The following is a 23,835-nucleotide window of genomic DNA, read 5'->3' as shown; positions in this document are numbered from 1 at the left end:
GTATTCAGACCCTTTGCTCAGTATTTAGTAGAAGCAGCCTTTTGATCTAATACAGCCATGAGTCTTTTTGGGAAAGATGCAACAAGTTTTTCACACCTGGATTTGGGAATCCTCTGCCATTCCTCCTTGCAGATCCTCTCCAGTTCTGTCAGGTTGGATGGTAAATGTTGGTGGACAGCCATTTTTAGGTCTCTCCAGAGATGCTCAATTGGGTTTAAGTCAGGGCTCTGGCTGGGCCATTCAAGAACAGTCACGGAGTTGTCGTGAAGCCACTCCTTCATTATTTTAGCTGTGTGCTTAGGGTTATTGTCTTGTTGGAAGGTAAACCTTCGGCCCAGTCTGAGGTCCTGAGCACTCTGGAGAAGGTTTTCGTCCAGGATATCCCTGTACTTGGCCGCATTCATCTTTCCCTCGATTGCAACCAGTCGTCCTGTCCCTGCAGCTGAAAACACCGCCACAGCATGATGCTGCCACCACCATGCTTCACTGTTTGGGACTGTATTGGACAGGTGATGAGCAGTGCCTGGTTTTCTCCACACATACCACTTAGAATTAGGGCCAAAAAGTTCTACCTTGGTCTCATTAGACCAGAGAATCTTATTTCTCACCATCTTGGAGTCCTTCAGGTGTTTTTTAGCAAACTCCATGCGGGCTTTCATGTGTCTTGCACTGAGGAGAGGCTTCCGTCGGGCCTCTCTGCCATAAAGCCCCGACTGGTGGATGGCTGCAGTGATGGTTGACTTTCTACAACTTTCTCCCATCTCCCAACTGCATCTCTGGAGCTCAGCCACAGTGATCTTTGGGTTCTTCTTTACTTCTCTCACCAAAGCTCTTCTCCTCCGATAACTCAGTTTGGCTGGACGGCCAGCTCTAGGAAGGGGTCTGGTCGTCCCAAATGTCTTCCATTTAAGGATTATGGAGGCCACTGTGCTCTTAGGAACCTTAAGTGCAGCAGAACATTTTTTGTAACCTTGGCCAGATCTGTGCCTTGCCACAATTCTGTCTGAGCTCTTCAGGCAGTTCCTTTGACCTCATGATTCTCATTTGCTCTGACATGCACTGTGAGCTGTAAGGTCTTATATAGACAGGTGTGTGGCTTTCCTAATCAAGTCCAATCAGTATAATCAAACACAGCTGGACTCAAATGAAGGTGTAGAACCATCTCAAGGATGATCAGAAGAAATGGACAGCACCTGAGTTAAATATATGAGTGTCACAGCAAAGGGTCTGAATACTTAGGACCATGTGATATTTCAATTTTTCTTTTTTAATAAATCCGCAAAAATGTCGTCAATTCTGTTTTTTTCTGTCAATATGGGGTGCTGTGTGTACATTAATGAGGAAAAAAAAATTATCTTAAATGATTTTAGCAAATGGCTGCAATATAACAAAGAGTGAAAAATTTAAGAGACGCCTGAATACTTTCTGTACCCACTGTATGTATGTATGTGTGTGTGTATATATATATATATATATATATATATATATATATATATATATATATATATATATATATATATATATAAAATATATAAAATATACATGATTTTTTAACTGTTTTTGATTAAATAAATGCATTCTTGGTGAGTATACGAGAATTCTTACAAAAACTAAAAAGTCTTACTGACCCCAAACTCTTGAACAATAGTGTACAGATTGGGACGTATATTCTTACAGGATTGGTTTATAGGGCTTCACAAGTCAGAGGTGTAAAGAGTACCTGAAAACCATGCTTGAGTAAAAGTACAGATACCTAACTGTGAAAATGACTCCATTACAAGTTACAAGTCACCAATTCCAAAACAACTTGAGTAAAAGTCTTAGAGCATCTGATTTTAACAGTACTTAAGTATTTTACTCATACTAAATATAGGCTCAAAAGATGCACTAGTCCTCAACACCAAAGAGACATGCCAGTGAAACACAAGAAACGGTTGATTTGTGAGAAGAGCAATCATATTTATTTTCTACAATCAAAATAAAACCGAACACCTCAAAATTGCAGTAAATCAAGGTCGACACAACAGCCTCTTGAACGTCTATAGACAATCAAGTCTCAGTTAAGCTCAAGTGCTCAAAATGATCACAAGTAAATCAATATGCTTCAAAAAGCTTTCTTCAATATAAGAGATAATTAAAATAATGTTAATTAAAAATTAAAAAAATGCACTGGACGTGCCAGTTTCAGTCTCAGTGGGGGCTGCAGTCCTCATCTCATATATAAAACACAAGTGATTCACAACTACTTGCTTAAAAAAAAGAAAATGTTAGGTGCCATGAAAAATTTTATGTGTAATTGCATTGCTCATTACAAATGTACAAATGTAGTGGAGTAAAGAGTACATATACTACTAAAAAATATACTCAAGTAAAGAGTAAAAGTTGCTAATATCTTTGATACTCAGTAAAACTACAGAGTAGCCAAAATGATACTCAAGTACAATAACTAATTATATTTACTCAAATACTTTACACCTGTCACAAGTTCACTTAATAAGCACTTTTAATTAAGTCAGGCTTTTTTCTATCTCTCTCTCCAGTGTTGCTGAGGTGTTGGAGAAACAGGGCCTCCAGAAGCCCATCTCTTTTGTGAGGAACAGTCAAAACAGCAAAGAAGAAGCTCACCAGCTGATGGTCCGACTCACTCGTCACACAGGACGCAAGTATGACACACTCTAACGCACACACAACCGCCTTAACATTTCCCAGAGCACTCAAGTACACCTGTCTCACTTTTTGTTGTTTGCATAGAAAACCTCCTGTGAGTGAGACAGTGTGGAGAAGTTTACTTCAAGATCTCCTGGACATGCAGCAGAATGTTTATAGCTGTCTAGAGCCAGAAACTTGCCACCAGGTAATATAATGTGAAATGATATGATATGTAAGCAATAAGGTATGAGAGGCTGTGCTGTATCATAAATAAGTCACAGCTGAAGGGTGTTGTTAGGCACAACGTGAAGCGGAATTCCTGCAACCCCTTCAGCCGTGACTTATTCATGATACAGCACTAGTCTCAAGTACCTTATTTCTTTTATAAAAGTTACCACACAATACAAATATTAACTCCCTCGGGTCGGCGGTCACGCCGGCGTGACCACCGCGTTTTTTTTCTTACCAGTGTGAAAGAGACTCAAAATACTCCGTCAATGTTGCACATACAATTAAGAGCTATACACCATTTTAATTTGTGGAATATCTTCTTTTATTTGTGTACACTCAGAGTAAAAACAAAATGTTGTGCTTTTTGTAACATAAAGAAAACTAACATGATGCGTGATCTCTCGTCTCCCTCTGAACGAAGTCCAATCTGATAGTTCTCAGAAAATGAACTGTAACTTAGTGAATACTAATCACAAAAAAATGAAACTTCTGTCTAAAAAAACGTTGAGATGTCAGGTTTTAAATCATGTAAGTCAAATCGAAAACCAACCTTCTGTGTTTATGTAATCTGTATGAAAAGAGAGCCATGTCTGAAGTCTGTGATTCAGCTCATTATCCGCTAATGCGGCCACGCCCATGGAGCGAGCGCTATTCAGACGCAAATTCTGAGGCAATACATGCATACATCGTCTCAATCGTGTATTTATTGTCTTGAAAAGTGTTTATCTGGATGATATAGCGATCTCTGGCCTCTGTTAGTTCCTGGAGAGTCACATGGTTGTTCTTCTTTAGATTAATTTGTGGACTAAAGGTGTACAGAGCGCCCTCCGGCTGCAAGTATGAATTGAAAACAGTATCCAGCGCTCATAGTGATGACAATAAATATTGAATATTACTCCTCTGTATAGAAAATTGACATAAACATATGAGAATTCATCAATATTTCTCAAAATGTGCATGCTTTTAAGCTAAAAGGCTATATGAAATGCCATAGAGGTAACATAATTGTTCAGACACTTTGCATCACAGAAATACATTATATTTTAAAGTATATAATAGAATACCATTATTTTAAATTGTAATAATATTTCACAGTATTGCTGTTTTTTCTGTATGTTTAATAAACACCATGAGCTTGAGACATGATCAATGTCTCACAGGTTTTTTCACAGCCTACCTGACTGAAAGGTCTCATTATTATGCAAGTCTTTTCAGGTCATTATTATGTGATTCTTTTGTCTTCTCAGGTTAGAATCACCCATTATACATGATGATTCACGCCTCCACGCATACTGTGTTTCTTGACAAAAAGTGTCTTACAAAAACTAAATCAATATATTGTTTTATATGAAGGAGTAGGCAGAATAATTTTTTCATTATTCTAAAGCAAAAACTCTAGTCTACAACCTCCAATACCCAGAAGTCTTGTGAACACAGATTTAATATATATTTTTTGGCTTTATTTCAGTGACTTAAGTTTTTTGTTTTTTCAATAACCACGCATAAACGTTATTCCTTCAAAAACACAAACATGTACATACATGTTCCTCACATATTATGGTAGCCTAGTTTGTGCTGAATGCAGTGTAATGACACTTTTGTCATTTATATGTTTATGAACAACTGAAAAAAGCACAAATGTCAGGGCATGTCAAAACTTCTCCAGGGCCCCAAAAATCCTCAGACCCCAGAGGGTTAAAGCCAAAAAAAATATGTATCAGTGCAACTTTCATAAAGTAAAATCACCAAAAGCCTTCCTTCTGCCAGAAAAAAATAGTCCCTGACTGTGAACAGCAACAGAAGTTACATTATTACTCCATTAGGTGGCAGCAAAGACTGTCTTTATGAGTGAGTCACCCAGTAGTGAAGACTTTTTGTTGTGAACACGGAACAAGACACAACTGACAAATGCTTTGACTAGCGCTGTCAGTCTCAGCAGGGCAAGGGAAAACCCATTAACTATTAAAAGGAAAATATATTGCAGCGGACATTTAAACTGATTTTTTATTATGAACATAGGACTGACCTGAAGGAAAATGCTAAATCTGAATGCAGGTAATAAACTCGCTCAATCGATCTCTTTCTCATAATACTCTTCTGCATAATACAGTAAGCTTCAATGAACAATATCAATTGAGAACAGTTTAAGTTGCTAAGAGTGGTTGCTAAGGGTGTTGTGTAGTGATACACCGTATCACTAGGACCGTTGGGTGAAGCGGTCATAGCCGTGTTTTATCGTGAATAAAACACAGCTATTGACCAATCAGAAGCAAGGACAAGAACTAACCGTTTTATAAAATATAATATGATATAATATACAATTTATGCTTAATTTATATTGTATTATATTGCATTTTATTTATTAACCTTACTGTTGTCTGGTTTGTCACAAAGCTATATGTTTTACTGTACTACACTAGCCTATACGTTATGCTCCTTAATGCAGCATTTGAGGTATTTGAGTTTCTGTGATCTTTCCACTCTTGTTTTCTTACCGTTTCCTTCTGCCTCACAGCTCCAACATTATCTACAACATTATCATTACCTGCTTTTGTTGCTTAGCCTGGTTTTCATCTGTTAGTGTATGTCTGTATATCCGTATGTGTGTGTGTGTGTGTGTGTGTGTGTGAGTTTCACATTAAGCATTAATCTGATGCTGACGGTGGGCTTTGTCTGTTTGCTCTGTAATTTAGCGGCATTCTCTAACAAGGCTGCTTTCCCGTCATTATCGATTTCTTCATCACAATCAAGAGCAGAACAGCTGAGCTGAACTTGCTGTCAGGAGTTCATCCTCAACTCTGTGCTGCTCACCCCCTCAACTAGAAAGAAAAAGTGTTAAAAACAACAACAAAAGAGTTGAAAAGAATTATCTTTCAACCTGTTCTCTTTTCGAATTGGTCCTACCCAGTTCCTGTCAGTACGGGCTCCTGTACTGTAATTTTCTCCAAGCTACTGAAAGACGATCCCAGACGAGCAGTAAATTGAAAGTTCTGAGAGCAAAATGAAAGAACTTGAATGTAGTTTTATGGAATTGGCATTCTCACCATTTCCCCTCTGCGTCTGGGTCCATTTGACGGAGTGCAGCAGAGTTGCTTTGAAATCTCTTCAATAGCTAAACAGCTAATGAACTTACACAAACCTCAGCAACCAGCTCTAAACTCTGCCTCACTTCTGTGGGTGTGCATTAGAAATGGCTCATTGGCTTGCAGACCGAGCAGGGGCGGATATTTCATTTTGTGCGGTGTTGGGAGTTAACCGTGTTATGTTTATAGGTGCAATGTGCACTGCAGATATTGGATTCTGTAATGCAGACAGATTAAAGCACTTGCAGATTATATTTCTAAAGACCATATGAAACTCCAAGGGCCACGGTTAATGACATTCTGGTTTTGCAACACACACATAGACACACACTGGGGTAAAAAAAAAATAATGTTGTTTCAACAACTGTCTCAATATTTGTCCCCAGTAATACTACTTTATTTAGCTGATTTCAGTTTGATTGTATACTAAATGAACTACAATCCCTTGAAACATTGCAAGTTACTTAATTATAATGGAAAGATATGAAACTATAGATACAGTTTTAAAGTTTATTACTAAATATTTAGATATTTACAAATTCAAATGTTCAAAGGTTTGTGGTCGGTATGGTGTGGTTGTTAAAAGAAGTCTATTATGCTCACCCAGGCTGCATTTGTTTAATCAAAAATTGGGTAAAAACAATGATATTGTGAAATGTTATTACAATTTAAAATAACTGTTTCTTTTTTAACGTATTTAAATTGTAATTTATTCCATGTAATGGCAAAGCTGGATTTTCAGCAGACATTACTCCAGTCTTTAGTGTCACATGATCCTTCAGAAGTCAAATTTAATACGCTGATTTTGTTCCTCGGAAACATTTCTCATTATTATCAATGTTGAGCTGTGCTGCATAATATTTTTGTGGAAACTGTCATTTTCACATAAATTTTTTACGAATGGAAATTTCAAAAGAACACCTTTTTGTTTGATATAAAGGCATTCTGAAGGGAATTGATGCATTTGTGTAAGACAAATATCCCTATTTAAAACGTTATAAAGTAAAATGACGAGCTTCCGGTGGGAATAAGTAACTTCTGTGATTTAGTACACAATGCCATAACGTACTATGGGTTATAACGTATGCATAGAATGTCATGGCATTGTGTACTACGTTGTGGAAGTTAACACTTATCGATTCACTTCAGAAGGCCTTTATTAAGCCGCGTGGAGTACATTTTATGATCAATGGATGCACTTTTTTGTACTTCAAAAACTCATTCCCATTATAAAGCTTGGATGAGCCAGGATATTTTTAATGTAACTTTAATTGTGTTTGACTGAAAGAAGAAAGTCATATACACCTAGGAGGATGGCTTGACGGTGAGTAAATTATGGGGTAATTTTCATTTTTGGGTGGACTATCCCTTTAAAAACACTTGCCGACCCCAAACTTTTGAACAGTAGTACAAGTAGTTTAAGAGTATAAGGAGACCTATTTATGTAATTCACAGTGCTTCATAGGAATGTGCTTTTTTAAAAAAAAAAAAAAAATTTAAATAACTTTTTAATAGTTTTATTTTTGTTGAGATTCTCTGACTGGTGAAGGTTTCTCAGCAGGGTTGTGGTTATTGTAATTCTTCACTATAGGAATTGCACAGTTAATCATGATTTTAAAAAAGTTGAAATAATGTGGACTGATGGCTAGGGATGTAACGATGCATCTCGAACCGGTTGAAAATCGGTTAAAATATGTGACGATTCAAGTCGGTTGAGATGCTAAATGAATCGCGATACATTTGGGGGCGGGGGGTTATATGATGTATAGCTGAGGAGAACTGACTGTGTTCAGAAAAGTTTAGATGGTATTTTCTTTTCATCTTACTTCCATACAATGGCTTTTAAAATAGTTTTAGCGCACAGCGCTGTTTGTTTAGAGCGGTAACCATGGAAGCGCTGTATTGCCGCTGTTCCATAAGCGCCACCTGCTGTCAGACAGTGAATTTGCGTTCTCATGCAGCCCTTCTGCTCTTATGAAGTTTTATGTAGCATAATTTCACAAAGCTAAAGTCTGAACATTCTGTTTTTGCTTCAGATGTTAAAAATTATACAATCTAATTTAAATTAAAAACTGCTCAAACAGCATCTTTGTTGGGATTGTGATTAAAATGCAGTGGTTGCCTCTAATTTTAAATGGCTACAGATAGTTCAGCCTGTAATAGAGCAAATAAACGTCTTGTTCATGTACTCATATGAAGAGATTTCTTTTATTTGTATTATTTATTTATTTATTTGATTTAGGATTTGTTTTAAAATTTCAATTTAGTTGTTATAAAGATATTTCAATTTCACAAAGAAATATACAGCATTTTGTCTGAGAAATAATAAAAAGACACTTTCTCATTTAAATCTCATTTTGTTAAAAAAAATCGTGAGAAAATCGAATCGTGAAACCAGTATCGTGAATCGTATCGAATCGTGAGTTGAGTGAATCGTTACATCCCTACTGATGGCATATCAGAACTATATCCCAGTGCTTAACAGATTTTGAGGTCATAGTAGGTTTGTTGTTGTAGTTTTTTTTTGTTGATTTAATATGATTTTATTTTTTTATTGTCACCATTACAGAGTGCAACTGTTGGCTTCCTAAAGTAAAAATCCTATTCATTTTCTTCATTGGGGAATTGATGCTCAATATAAATGATTAAAAAACAGTTCTCCCTTGTAGAAAATATATGGTATTTTTACTTCAGGAGTCCGCCAGTTGCGCCCTATAACAGTGACAATCAACAAACATTATTTAAGCATAAAGATGAACTCTAAAAATCACCATGCAACAAATAGTAGTTAGTGTATTTTTGTGTGAAGAACATAATGAATCATAAGAGAATTAGTTCTATCTATTATTTATTAATGCTTATTTTTTTGAATATGACATTTTAACGAGGGAACTTTGAGCAGTGTTTTAGTTTGAAGAACACACAAATAGGCCTAACCACATGAAATGCTGATTTCTTGCTCTGCCTAAATGTAGCTGAAGGCAACATTGAAATTACACAGAACACCACAGCTGTGGCACAGAGATGCTCATGAGATTGTGTTGTCATTGAAAGAGCAGTTTTTGATATTTCTCCTGTAGTGATTCTGCCTCGCCAGCAATTGACTAAAGACAGATGATTAATTGCCACCTGTACGTGTTCTTCCCGTGGGTCCCTGCTACATGGCACTGATCTTTTTCTCTCTCTTTCTCTGTCAATCTCTGTCTCTTATGTCCATGCAGGTGTTTGTGGAGAGTTTGTTATGTTCGGGACGAGAGGAAAATGTCCGTCTGGCGGGTCAGCTAATGCACTGCAGCGCCGTGTCGGAGGACACTCCGGTCAGCGTTTCGTTCCGTGGTAAAGCTCACGCCCGTGTGTCTTATAGCCGCAGCGTGGAGCTGGTTCTGGCCGCTGCCCGTGAATACTTCAACTCTTCTGCCACCCTCAGTGACCCCTGCATGAACCTGGCACGGTATGATGTCTGATTTGTTTAGATGATCTGCTTCAGTCTATTTGAACCAGCAAACACCAGCAGAAAATAACGTTCAACATCTTTATAACTAAGATTTTAATATTCTAGTGGTTTGCAAACTGTGAGGTCAGGGGAGCATGGGAGACTATCCTAGTTCTCAAACCTCATTCACTTTCACGCATTAAAAAAAAAAAAGAACAAAAAAACCCAGTATTTTTATTTTGTTGAACTAATTATTTCATATTGCTCATGCAAAGCAATGAAAGTTATTTTGTTATTAATTTATAGTTATTATAAATAATAATATTATGTATAAGATTAATATCTGTATTATTGTAGTAATAATAATAAAAATTAGCTCATTTTAATTATACAAAAATGGATCAATTTACAATATCACAAAATAAATTAATAAAGTTATTTTTTATCTAATTATTATTCATTTTCGTGACAAAAATTACACAGAAATTGCAGAGTAATATAGTCCTAGTTATTTTTTTCTTGTCTTTAATCACAAAAAATATGAAAAGCTGAAAGAAAATGTAGAAAATTTGTTTTTTTTCCACTGCAGAAAAATAAATTCATAAGTGTTAGCTAAATGAATGAATAATTTTTTTTTTTTTTTTTATTATTATGAAAAAGTTTTTCAACTTTCAAAGGCACATCCCCCCATCCCCCCCCCCCCCACCCCAAAAAAAAAAAAGAAAAAAGAAAAAAATTGTATAATAACCACTGGAAAAATGTGAACAAGTGTACTCATGTCAAAAAATATGAGCTGACGGGGGGGTAGAATCAAACTCGAGTTCGGACCAAGCAATCAAACCATGAGTAAAAATAGCCTGAAACTACTAGTCTCTTCAAACTCTGCTGCAGTTGTGTGAGGAGTTTATGATGAAAGAGAAAGAAACCCTTCAGGAATCAAACCGTCCAGCGTCATTCTGGTCTCCTGCCTCTCTTATGAGTCCAGCCCTTCACAACGGCTATTATTGGTGTAATTAGCTGCCATAATGAGAGATCGACTCCATCAGAGACAGACAGTCGGTCGCTCACTTCCGCCCTGGAGCTCTAGGTTAATGTGTTTCCAGTCTCTCAGTCTGTCTATTTTTGTTGTCTTGGGCTAGAGCGCTAAGGGTGACAGACTGCGGCCCCTGAGCGATGGGCCGTGTTGCAAAGTGGGTCAGTAATTAGGCCGTCGTCTGTTCATGGGCTGGACGGGCCGCCACTCCATATGCATTCACACGCGTCTCACATCACTGTCATTCTTTCACACTCGCATGCCACCGACAGACGGGAAACTTAGATGGACAGTAATTATGAGCTTAATGTTTAAATTATAGGACTTTCGCCTCCACTGAGAGAGAAAGAGACTAAAAGATTGAAAACAAAATGGAAGGAGAATGTGAATGTGTCAGTGAGGGACTCTGGGAGAAACTAGGACTGGAAAGAGACCGATTGACTGACTGTTTTCCTATTTATTGAAAGAATCTGTAGTCTTCCTGTTTTGGAGTCAGTAGTTCAGAATGAGTGTTCCTCGCTAAGACCATTTTTAAAGTGAAAGTTCACACAAAAATGAACATTCGGTCATACTTTATACACCCTCATGTCATTCCAAACCAATAACACTTTCATTGATCTTAGAAACACAAATGAAGATATTTTTATGAAACCTGAGAGATTTCCATCCTTCCATTCCACAAAAATTTTTGACACTTCAAAGAGTTCATGAAGATATCATAAAAGAATTAATATAAATTGAGCAGTTAAATTCAAGTTTTCTGAAGAGACACGATCGCTTTATATGATGAACACATTTCATTTAGACTTTTATTCATATATCAACACACATAATGGAGCACATCAAATATGGTCAACCGTACTTGCTTGACACACAAAAACAAACCTCATTTGTTCTTTTGGAAGCTCAAATGTGTTTACTTTTCTAAGCAAAATGGTGATTTAAAAACTCAATAATTTCTGTTGGATCTCTATAGAAATAATAGAACGCAAATAGGTTCATGTTTCCTCCACAGACCACTATTGAATGTTTTTGTTGTCGGACATTTTGCATAAAAGAGGCATGGCATTTTTTAAATCTAATTTTCATTATGATATATTGATTGTGTTGAGTTTGGCCATTTACTTTTAGATACATCAAACTTTGTAAAAGAGGTTAAGAAAAAAAAAATCTGTTGTGGATTTTCAAACTAGGTTAAAATGCAAATGAAAAACCGACAGAATGCTAAAGATGCCCTAGATATCTCTTCTGGTCTTGTCTAAATGTCCCTTTCTCCCTCTTCTTTCTAACACTGAAATAAATTGTGTGTATGTGTGTGTAAGTGATATGCAGGGTTTTAATTAGATTATATTAAAACAAGATATTCTCATTTTCTACATTTGCAAAACCATAAATACTTTCAAATGAAGTGTGAAATCTTTTTTTTTTAAGACCTTGATAACCTAAAATACATTCATGGAAATATAATATCTACACATTTCTGGGTTATTAGCAATGCTGAATGACTCCGCATTCAATTCCAAAGACATTTTTCAAATGTCAGCGCGAAGTGCTATGTCTTGGCCTTGAAAATAGGCATCCCGTGTGTAATCCTGAAAGAGCGAGTACTTAAGTCATCACATACAGACACTTCCTGCCAAACAAAACCAAGAAAAACACTTGTAATTATTAGCTTACTGAGGCTAATCAGAGGCCTTCATTACAAAGACCGTTTTAGCCTCAGGAAGCAGAAGGCTGTGCAGAGGGTGTTTAAAGCAGTCATTTCATGTTGAATGGTTTTTATAGGGATTTTGAAGATAGCTGGTGCTGTTGGTATATTTTAATAGTAAAGCAGTTGTCTTGGAAACCACTTGAAACCATTTGGGCTGCTCTGACTTGCTGGGCAGAGTGTTTTTAAAAAGTGCAGAAAGAAAGTGAAGCAATGTGGTAAAAGAACATGAGGGTTTTCATCTGTCTGTGCTTCAGAAATCTGGTGGGATTGTGTGGTGTTTTGATGATGATTTTTCTAGTTCCTCAAGCCCTTGGTTGACTACTGGTCTTACAACTCTGATGAACCGTCATATCTAATCACCTTCAGTGTAACTGCTGCTTTAAGCCCAAAGTATACTTTCTTTCTTTTTTGTACGCGTACGCTAGTGTATGTGTAAAGTCGAATGCATAGTCTCCGGTATTTTGTTGTTGTTGTTGTTGTTGTTGTTGCTGTTGTTGCTGTTGTTGCTGTTGCTGTTGTTAGAGGTCACTCTTCCACCAGAACTAGACTTGCGTACGGCTTTTGCCGGAAGCCTATTATTATATTTTATATAAAGTTTTAAATATGGATATTATTTTTATTTAATTTTTTTACAAAAACCCATCGCTTCACTTCAGAAGTCCTTTATTAACCCCTTGGAGCAGTCTGGATTACTTTTATGATGGATGGATGTGCTTTTTTGGGCTTAAAATTGTAGGTTATCATTCATTCCCATTATAAAGCTTGGATAAGCCAGGATATTTTTTAATATAACTCTGATTGTGTTTGTCTGAAAAGAGAAAGTCATAATACACCTAGGATAGCTTGAGGGTAAGTAAATCATGGGATAATTTTCATTTCTGGGTGAGCTATCTCTTTAAAGCTTCTCTTCTGTTGATAACAACCAGTTTATAAGTGCTTCCCCTTACATGTTTGGGAATGTGATGAACATTACGCAAGGAGAACTGGTTTCAGATATCCACTAAAATTATCTAGTCTAGTTATTCTAGTTCAATAGTCTATTAGTCTAGTTTAAGTCATTAAAAAAATAAGTGTTTTTTTTTTTTTTTCATTTAAAATATTATTGTGCCACTAGATATATATTTTGTATTGCAATGCAAAGACATTAAGTGCACTGTTCACCTTCGCCGTCCAAATGTTTGAATGTTCAAATGTTAATTTTGCCCAGGGGAAATGCTGTTTAATTAATAATTATGCAGTTATTTAGTAGACACTTTCAAATAAAGCTTCTTACATTATACTTATAACAGGCACAGTATACTCAAGGTCACTGGTGATAGTTTTAAACTACAACCTTGTGGTTGCTCACCCCAGATCACTAAGTCACACTACTATGATTAATATGTTGTGTACTGTATTGGTAGGAAACTGCTGCGTAAGCTCCTTAAACTGTTTGAAGGGTTGTATAATTTTTTTATATATTGGCCTGTAGTTGTACGACCCACAGTAAATCTTATGCAAAGCGGAGCTGGAAACAGTCTTCTGGGTCTGATTGCGGTGTCACTGAAAATAACTGCCATGTAAAACTCACAGATTGTAGAGGAAAATACTCGAAAAATACTGCTGCATTTGTTCTTGTTGGGTTTTTTTTTCCTCAGTCGCTTAAATTGAATTATTATTTCTGCTCTGCTTTCTCTGTTGCTATTGGCTTGGCTCAGAAGTGCACCGCTAGCTTCCCTAGGTCCAGCTGTCTCGGCCAAACTATATTGGAAAGTGACAGAAGAGCTGGCCTGGGATCTGTGCTTTTATTTGTTTTTTGGTCTGTCCCTGTTGTCCTATGAAGCACATTTATAGCACCACAGATGTGAAGCAGACGCAGGCCTCTGCAAGCCTCTGATAACAGTATGAAAGCGACGTGATGTCAGAGTCTCAGTCTGTAATTAAGAAATAAGAAGAATCAAAACTCATTTGAAGGAATGGCTTCTGCTTTTTTCTGATTTGCTTTAAAGGAACAGTTCAATCAAAAATGTTGTCATCATTTACTCGCCCTCATGTCGTTCCAGACCAATATGAGTTTCTTTCTTCTGTGGGACACAAAAGGAGGTTTTTTTTTTTTTTTTTAAGAAAAGTTAAGAAGTTTTGGGTGAACTATCACTTAAATATTATGTTTTGAATATTTAGTGTAATAATTGGTGTGTGTCCATCAGGTCATGTCTGCTGTTGATTGCGGATTGTCCTTCTCTCGTCCAAGAGGAATTGGATCTTATCAGCGCCCTCTCTCGACTGGAGCAGTTTGGCGTAAAAGTTCTTCCCTTACAAGGTAATGCAGCACTAACCTAGTACTATTGTTCGGAAACTATTGTTATCTCTCCATTTCCTTCAGGAGATTGGTGCTCAAGCTGACAACATCATCAAATTGACCATTGGAGAATAAGCCCCTGATGTTCCTGTTTGTATTTATTGCTCTGTTCAGGTTTGAGGAAAAAAAAGGTTAAAATATAGCTAAAAAATATCAATTTTTCACACTAGTGATAATATTTGAAATACACTAAGGTTTAACGCTTTCTGGTCAGTAAGATATACATTTTTAAGAAAATAATTTTGCTCAGCAAGGTTGTATTAAATTGATCAAAAGTGACAGTAAATATATATAATGTTACAAAAGTTTCTTAGGCACCAAATTAGCATATCAGAATGATTTCGGTAGGATCATGTGACATTGAAGACTGCAGTAATGATGCTGAACATTCAGCTTTGCCATCACAGGAATAAATTACATTTTAATATATATTAAAATAAAAAATAGTTATTTTAAATTGTAATATTATTTCACAGTATTAGTATTTTTACTGGATTCCAAAGGTTTGAACAGAAGTGTTAATGTTCATGTTTATGTTTATGTATTTGCTCTAAAATCAAAATAGTAATTTTTTCCCATCATTTTGACCAAACAGCCAGATCTGTTCCAGTCAGAAAAGACCTTTATAGTGTTGGTCTATATACACATAAAATGAACATATTTGGCCGTTGAACCATGACTCTGTTTATTTTCCTCTCCAGAGTCTTACATTTCAAGTTAAAAGCAGTTCAGCCTCAAAAAACATGGTGTTCTCCATTCTTTTGAGTTTTTTTTTTTTTTTTTACACAAGAAAAGGTCCCGTATGGACGGCCCTTAATTCATCAAGACTTGCGTTCTTGTGCTATATAGTAACTGACACATTCATCTATCATCAAGAGCTTTTCTTTACTCATTTTCAGTTTTCTGTTGAGGCTACAAAGGAGAAATCTGGTTAAACCAATGTTAATGTTCTGGAGATCCAAAGCAGACAATCATCTAATGTTAATCTGTTATTGTTAGTGAAGCACATTTGTGAGATGGTAGAGACAAATTTCAAGGTATCATTGATAATACAACTCAAGTCAAATGTCAAGTAAAAGTACTCATGTTTCTAAAAAGGGAAGGCCTCTTTAGCCCCATGTGTGCTTCTCCCAGTGTCCTTTTGAAGAAGCGAGGAAACTGTTTTATCTAGTCAAGACAAGGCTAGGAGCAGCTCAACTCTCTTTCCTAAACTTATGAAGGAAGTCTGAATACATCAAGTGGAAACTCTCCTTGAGCTCATTCGCTCTTCCTGACCCGAGTGACCCTGCAGCTGTCTGTGAGCGCCAGTCTTTTTCCTAGCAGACGAAGTTATACACTCAACAGGGAGCTGTAGCCTGCCTCAAAGCTCAACTTACTGCTTAATTTAACTGCTTATTTGCCATCTTTTTCTCAGATTTTCTCCATTCATTTAAATCTTTGCTTTTCTACTATACAAATAAAGGAGTGAAAGCTAAAGAAGCAAAAGCTGAAATGTAATCAATTACACTCACGTTTAAGCAAACAAAAAACCTCTTAGTGGCGCACACACAGAGGCGCGGCTGCTTTTGGAAGCAGGTTAATGGCTTTGGCAGGTGCTACTGATGGCTGGCTGGTCGTGTGCGGTTCAGGTGCTGCCCCTGTGGTGTCTCCTCTGAAGATGGAGCTGTCTGCCCACCCGCAGGCCTGTAACTCGTGGCCCTGCTCGGCCCCCTGCCTGCTGCAGACCAGCGTGACCTCCAGCACAGACCACTTCCAGCTCAATATTTTAAACTGTGCTCAGTCAGACAGCAGAGACCTGCTTTGTGTCCATCCAATTACCACACATCACAACTACTTGCTTGTTATGACAGGAAGTGTGGAGAATGTGTGCGGTGAATTACGTGTTTTTTCATAAACCTTTTTCAGTTTAGATCTTTGCTGTGTTCTAAATAGAATACTACCTAACGCATACTGCACAGTACATAGTGTATACTGCATATTATTTTTTTAATAGTATGTAGTAGTAGTAGTAGTAGTAGTAGTGTGTATGAAAGGCCATGGAGATGGAAAGGAAAATCAAGTGAGTTGCATTATGGTAGTTCAATTAATTAGCCAATTTCGTTCATCATTATAAGTAGTAATAGGCTGAATTGAAAATAGGTAGCCTAATTCTAATACACGCAATGACTATTCATCATTACATTTTTATATTTATGTAGCCTACACAATAATATTCTTTTACACTGTAATCCTTTTGTTTTTAATATTTGGCATGTTTGTGTGATGCGCATCCCTGTGTGTAATAAGCAAAGTCAACGCGCACTGTGGACGCGCCCAGAGGTGCAGTTTCTACCAACGCGCTTTAACAAAAAATATTGCGCCATTGATTTTAGACTTTAGACCAGGTTTGAGTTGGTCTATGGCACAGTCTATTTTCAGCTCCTTAAAATAGCAATGCGCCGGCAATGCGCCTGAACACACCTCTTTTTTAGACCAGCACGCCCATGGGCGCACTAACTGGCGCAAATGCATTTACTAATTTAAAGGGATAGTTCACCCAAAAATGAAAATTTGATGTTTATATGCTTACCCCCAGTACATCCAAGATGTAGGTGAATTTGTTTCTTCAGTCGAACGCAAATTATGATTTTTAACTGCAACCGCTGCCGTCTGTCAGTCAAATAATAGCAGTGGATGGGAACTTCTACTGTAACAGTCAATAAAACTTGCTTAGACAAATCCAAATTAAACCCTGCGGCTCGTGACGACACATTGATGTCCTAAGACACGAAACGATCGGTTTGTGTGAGAAAACGAACAGTATTTATATCATTTTTTACCTCTAATACACCACTATGTCCAACTTCGTTCAGCATCCTGTTAGTGAGGTCAAAAAACCTGCTCTGCTGACGGAAGTGATGTCTCGCCCATATACTTCAATGAGCGTGAGACATCACTTCCGTTGTCAGAGCGCGATCAGACCTCACTAACCGGAAGCTGAACGGAGTTGGACATAGTGGTGTATTAGAGGTAAAAAATGATATAAATACTGTTCGGTTTCTTGCACAAACCGATCGTTTCGTGTCTTAGGACATCAATGTGTCGTCACGAGCCGCAGGGTTTAATTAGGATTTGTCTATGGAAGTTTTTTCGACTCTTATTGTTCAAGTTCCCAATCACTCCTATTATTTGACTGACAGACGGCAGCGGTTGCAGTTAAAAATCATAATTTGTGTTTTAATGAAGAAAAAAAGTCACCTACATCTTGGATGCCCTGGGGGTAAGCAGATAAACATCAAATTTTCATTTTTAAGTGAACTATCCCTTTAAGGACGTGGCGCTGAACGGGAAAACGCGAACGGCGCCGGACGCAAACTAGCAAACACACTTGTGCTGCGCCTTGCGTCGCATTGCGCCGGGTGTATTATAGGGCCCGGTGTGTTCAGGCGCATTGTTGGCGCATTGCTATTTTGAGGCAACTGAAATAGACTGCACCATTGACCAATTGAAACCTGGTCTATAGTCAATGGCACAATATTTTATTTATTTTTTTGTTATTTAAAGAGCACTTTAGTAATATGCGCCTATAGGTGCGTCCACAACGCGTGTACACTCTGCTTGTCACACGCACAGGGATGCGCAGCAGCACACAAACATGCCAAATATTAAAAATAAAAGGATTACAGTTTAAAAGGTTATTAATGTGTGCATAAAGATAAAAATGCTTTGGTGGAATCCGGCTTGTCCTGTAGATGGTCTGCTGACACGCTTTAACTTTGCATACGAGCAGATCAGTTTCCTCGCTAGAGAAGCATTCAGTTTTTCCACTTACAAATTCCGCCATATAAATAGCAATCCGCCATGGAGCGAGCGCAACTGGTTTTAAAGGGAATGGGAGAATTTATTGGATGTTACGTCCAAAACACACCCATTACTCATTAAGAGAATAGGTACTGACCATTTGTCCCGTCGTTAAACTAGCAAAAGTGGATTCGGACACGCCCTAAGTGCACCTGCACTGTACGCTTTAGACCATGCGCTTAGATCGTTAAAATAGGGCCCTTTAACTACTTTGTCCTCTATACAAGGAGAAATTTGATTTTAAGGTGTCAGCCATTACCTGACATTAGGTGAAAGTATCCATAACATGATTTCTCAAAAAAAAAGAAAAAAGAAAAGTGGTCCAGAGATGCAACTTGCCCCACATTAAGGATTTCATTTCAAATAAAAAATGAGGGTAAATGGGAACAACAAAAACTGCTTGTATATCATAGCCATTCCCAAGATTTGATTTGTTGCATGTTATCCACTTTTTCATAAACCTGATAGGAAAACTGTTTTATTCAATATTAAAAATGGAATATTTAAAGATTTATGAATATTTTAATATGCGTGTTAGTGTTTTAATAACATTTTTAATTTGCAATCAATCTTTTAACATTTTTTTGATATAATTTAAAATAATAGTATTTCCTGCATTTGTACAGTAGGCAAAGCTTACTTTCAGTATTATTTGAGCTTACCATAAGTCTGGCACACTTTACCCCACAAATCATTTTGTTGGGAAAATTGTTTAATTTAATAATTAATGGCTGATCTTTTTTAAAAAAAAACTTTATGGTTTACATTGACACTGAATTTTTTTCTGAACATTAAACTGCATATCACTTTTTCATGGGTGTCCTTCAAGGCTGATATATATGATGGGCTATGTCTAAATATATGGTCATGTGACAGTTTGTCTGATATTCTTTAGAGATTACAAATAACATTGGCTCAGTGTAGAGAAATCTAGTAAAACCAATGCTAACGTTAAATCTGATGATTTAAAGTGAAGAATCTCCAACTATCAATGTGTTTTTGTGTAAATATATGGTCATAAATTTTGCCAGATTGGTGGGTTTGTTTGAAACAGTGATTGTATACTGCACATTTTGGCTATTCTAACCGGTATATACAGTACTACACAGGCTACTGCATTTCTGCTAGGTCTTAACTTTGGTCTTTGTTTTGTCCCACTCTCTCATTTCCTCTTTCTCTCTGCAGTGCGTCTGCGGACAGATCGTCTATCATTGATAAAGGAGTGCATCTCTCAGTGCCCTACTGCGTACAGACAGTCCACTCTCCTGCTCAGCCTGGCCAGACTGCTGCGCGTTGCAGGTAAAAACCGAATGAAAACTTCCCACAGCATCAGCCTTACGGTCCATTTATGTATGTTCGTTGCAGAAAAACGCTTGAACAGAAGTATTTTGAGCTACAAAGATTCATCAACACTGTCAGAGACAGCCTGCCACAGCAGTTACGATAAAAATTACCCACATCAGTTCTTGGCATTGCTTCAACTAGGGCTTTCTTTAAGTCGTTAGGCAATGCAATCCCCGCAAGTTATAAATATTTTGATGACATTCCAACATGACAAGACAGTCGTGTACTACAGCGACTATTTCTTATAGATTAAACAGTGCTAATCTGTAAGCTTTACAGTGTGTGTTTAATCTGTATCTGCTGTGTCAGCAGCGTCCTGTCTACAGGTGAATAAATAGATGAATACGCATGAGTGAGGGATTGAATGAATAAGTAGGCATTTCTTTGAAGTATGCTTTGCTCAGGGGTTGGAGATTAATATTGAATCGGACAGCCCAAAAAGATGCGCATCAGAGATGTGACCTCATGAATCAACAATCAGTTACTTCCATGAATCAGCATGAAGTCAAGTGAAGAGATTGTATAAGATTAGTCTTGTTAGCTTTCAATCTCTCTTTTTTTTATTCTTTCTGAAGTAAATCCGTTGCGCATTTTTGTAACACCGACGTGTGGATCGAAAATATATCCAATTTATATTTGTACACGGCCCCATTTTTTCAGAGTGTTGTGTTGTCCGCTGCAGATAATTGGTCTGTGCTGTTTTGTCCCACATTTGGAATGTTTGGCTTTCGGTGTTTCATACACAGGAAATGGCAGTGCAAAATCAAAGACAGTGGGGTAATTTTGCAGTCGTACCAGTTCATCCTAGCAAAATTGAGTCACACTGACAGGATAAATGGGTGCAAAATGCAACCCTGGTATAAATTAGCCACTTTTCACAAATAGGGTACAAAATCGTCTTGCAGCTTTTAAAAAGTTAAACCATCATTTCATTTCTTTTTCAACAAACAGTCAGTGAAAGATTAACCTTCAAAAATATATTGATCATCAACATTAGTCTCTGCAAAAATATTAAGCAGCACAACTGTTTTCAACACTGATAATAATAATAAGAAAAGTTTCTTGAGCAAGTTTCTAGATCATATATGGGTCAATGACATGACAGGTCATTTTTTTTTTTTTTTTTCAAAAGGCCTTAAAGGTGCTAAAGAGGATCTTTCCGTTGACTGAGAAACCAAAGACTGTTAGTGAGTTTTTGAAATGAGCGCATGCGTAAGAACAGCCCCCCTCCTTCACAGCTCAATTCGAGGGAACGCCTCCCAAAACTCGTGCACGAGTACTGGAACACGAGTGTTTACCACCGGCATTCGCTGTGTCGTGTTAGTGGATTCATTATGTCGGACTCACCGCAGGTAACTCATAATCTGCAGTTGTTACTCCTGTCTCCTTGCATGCGGTGCCTATGGAGTGTGGAAAGTTTCTGGAGCGCGCAGCCACGCTCGTCTCGCACAAGGAACGTCATGGCAGTGATTGACAAGCCAGAGGGCCAATCCGCGCACGTCTTTCACAAGGAACGTAATAGCAGTGATTGACAAGCGAGATGGCCAATCGTTTACGCGATGATCGCGTAAACGATTGGCTGATGTTTTTAAGGCCCTACCTCGTGCACAGATGGTGTATATTAATATTATTCCTTTCAGTGCACCTAATAAATAGTCTTTTATCAGTTAGTAAAGACAGTTTCAAGTAATATTGTAAAAATGTATAAAACAAAACATCCTCTTTAGCACCTTTAATAATAATAAAAAACAAAGATATGACATCCAAAGTATACAAGGTAGTACAAATATATCTCTCTTATTGAATCCAAAAGGTTTTAATTATATTTTGCTACATATAAAAGTATTTTAAAGATTTTGAAGTGTCAAAAGGTCTTTCGGTTTAACCATCCAAAGGCCAGTACAGCCATTTCATTTGTGATTAAAATATCTTAAAATCTTAAAATACCTTAAAAATTTTATGATATCATATGTGACCCGTCACGGAATCCAGGGACACAAGTCGGCAGCACAACTCTCGAGCAAAATGAGAAAGAAGCATTTTTTTTTTTCAAAATTGGTGATTTTCGTTTTTTTGCAGAATCTGTTAGTTGAGATCATGAAGAAGCCTTTCCGTGTTTGAGATAGCAGTATTGGTATATTTAAAAGCGTACATTTTGAGGTCGAAATCGGCTTGTTTATCGGAGATTCTAGCACGCAGTAGGGGCGTGTCATTGTCTGTGTGTATTTCCATACTGGGAAGCGTGGCTACTTATTATGCAGCGCTCTGGCCGGCTCTAGCTGATATCAAAATTCAATGAAGAACCGTGGCCGTTACACCGAAAATGTTTTGAAGTACTTCTTCGACAAGCCGGATGCTTATGAACAAGCGCTCACTGATTCTGAAGACGATCTGAGCGACGATGAAAGCGGCATAATAAGACATTACCTCTCTGGAGTCGGGTAACGCGCCGGCGCGTTTTGCAGGTTTTTTTTCACATTGCAGCAAAACAGACTTAAAATACTCCATCATATTTTGTCATAGAGACATAAGTAATATATATCAATTGAAACTATAGAATGTCTTCTTTTATTTGTGTACACTCAGAGTAAAAACAAAATGTTGTGCTTTTTGAAAAATAAAGAAAACTAACATGATGCGTGATCTTTCATCTCCCTCTGAACGAAGTCCAATCTGATAGTTCTCAGAAAATGAACTGTAACTTAGTGAATACTACTCATAAAAAAATTATACTTATGTCTGAAAAAACGTTGAAATGTCAAGTTTTAAAATGTGTAAGTCAAATCGAAAACAAACCTTCTGTGTTTATGTAATCTGTATGAAAAGAGAGCCATGTCAGAAGTCCGTGATTCAGCTCATTATCCGCTAATGCGGCCACGCCCACGGAGCCAGCGCTACTCAGACGCAAATTCAGTCAATACATGCATTCATCGCCTCAATCGTGTATTTATTGTCTTGAAAAGTGTTTTGAATAGCCATAGTTAGCGATCTCTGGCCTCTGTTAGTCCAGTTATTTCCTGGATTGCCTATTCTTCTTTAACAGGCTTCTCAGGTGAGAACATTTCATTTCATGATTAGTGACCAAAATGATCACGGTTATCACAGAATCCTGTTCAAAAAGTCAATTCGCCAAGTTTTATGTGGAAAACCAGCAAATAAAAAATAAAATTAGCATCAATATGTACTTTTTCTTTACATAAACATTAAAATAATAACATTAAAAATGATGGGCAGATTTTAAAGGAGTGTCTTGCAACATGTTATCTACAATGCACAAGTTCAAATAGAGTTTTGACAAAAAAGTCACATATTTCAGCCTCTAAATCATCTTCTCCAAATATTATCAGATTTCCATGTGTCACACATCGTTGGAAAGCTTGGAGACTGCACTTTCAGAATCTGTGAATAACTCAAAATGCCCCAAAACCGACTTGTGTCCCTACTTTCCGTGACTGGTCACATATATCAACAAACAAAATGGTATTAAAATTATGTGTAGAAGTCATTGCTTTGTTATAAGAAAGATTGTCTGGAAAAATGAATTTCATTGATGTCATTCGAAATAACCAATAAAAAGGGAACCAATTTGGATAAAGTCATGTGGTCAATATCACATGGATGTGACATCATTCAGACACCTGGGGCATGTTCAAGCTCAAACCGGTGCACGGCGTTTTGCTACATTTTCCGGGTTGAACGACATGTTTCCTGAAAACGGTTTACCAACGGGTTTGAGATACGTTTTCTCATGTTTGGTGGGTGTGTCAGAAATGTCAGCCCAATCAGCCGCAACCTGTATATAAACCACGCGGTATTAAAGAGACAGCTCGCACAATGGATATTAATGTAACATAAAAATACTATACTTATATATTTTGCTATTGTATTTTGAAGTGACACTTTAATAAACTTTTCTATACTCCCCTGATTACATAATGGTAAATATTACAATATCATAGCACAACAACAGTGATCAGCAATAATGATAAGCCTAATACAAACAATAAAAATAATATAGATCAACACAGTCTCGGAGGTAAGAAGTGGATTATCCTTCACCTGAAATGTTTGTCTTTTCATGCTGAAATGCGAGGCAAATATTGTATCACAATAATTAGAAGTTTCCACAAATCCCTTCGCTCGATTGGGATGTTCCATTTTATTCTGGACGGC

At 37.2% G+C, this 23,835-nt stretch overlaps 1 protein-coding gene across 3 annotated transcripts in view; it reads left to right on the top strand.

The window, feature by feature from the left end:
- Nucleotides 1-23,835, top strand: part of nbas (NBAS subunit of NRZ tethering complex) — a 197,748-nt gene that overhangs the window by 55,044 nt on the left and 118,869 nt on the right. For all 3 annotated transcript variants that reach the window (XM_048207018.1, XM_048207017.1, XM_048207020.1), the window contains exons 28-32: nucleotides 2,541-2,663; nucleotides 2,752-2,854; nucleotides 9,185-9,414; nucleotides 14,327-14,439; nucleotides 19,504-19,617. In XM_048207018.1, the coding sequence (XP_048062975.1) occupies nucleotides 2,541-2,663; nucleotides 2,752-2,854; nucleotides 9,185-9,414; nucleotides 14,327-14,439; nucleotides 19,504-19,617 (683 nt within the window). The remainder of the gene's footprint in view (nucleotides 1-2,540; nucleotides 2,664-2,751; nucleotides 2,855-9,184; nucleotides 9,415-14,326; nucleotides 14,440-19,503; nucleotides 19,618-23,835) is intronic.

The sequence above is a fragment of the Megalobrama amblycephala genome, linkage group LG11, assembly GCF_018812025.1.
Source record: "Megalobrama amblycephala isolate DHTTF-2021 linkage group LG11, ASM1881202v1, whole genome shotgun sequence".
Taxonomy (NCBI): domain Eukaryota; kingdom Metazoa; phylum Chordata; class Actinopteri; order Cypriniformes; family Xenocyprididae; genus Megalobrama; species Megalobrama amblycephala.
The sequence above is the reverse complement of the archived record's forward strand: the minus strand, read 5'-3'. Positions and strand labels throughout refer to the sequence as shown.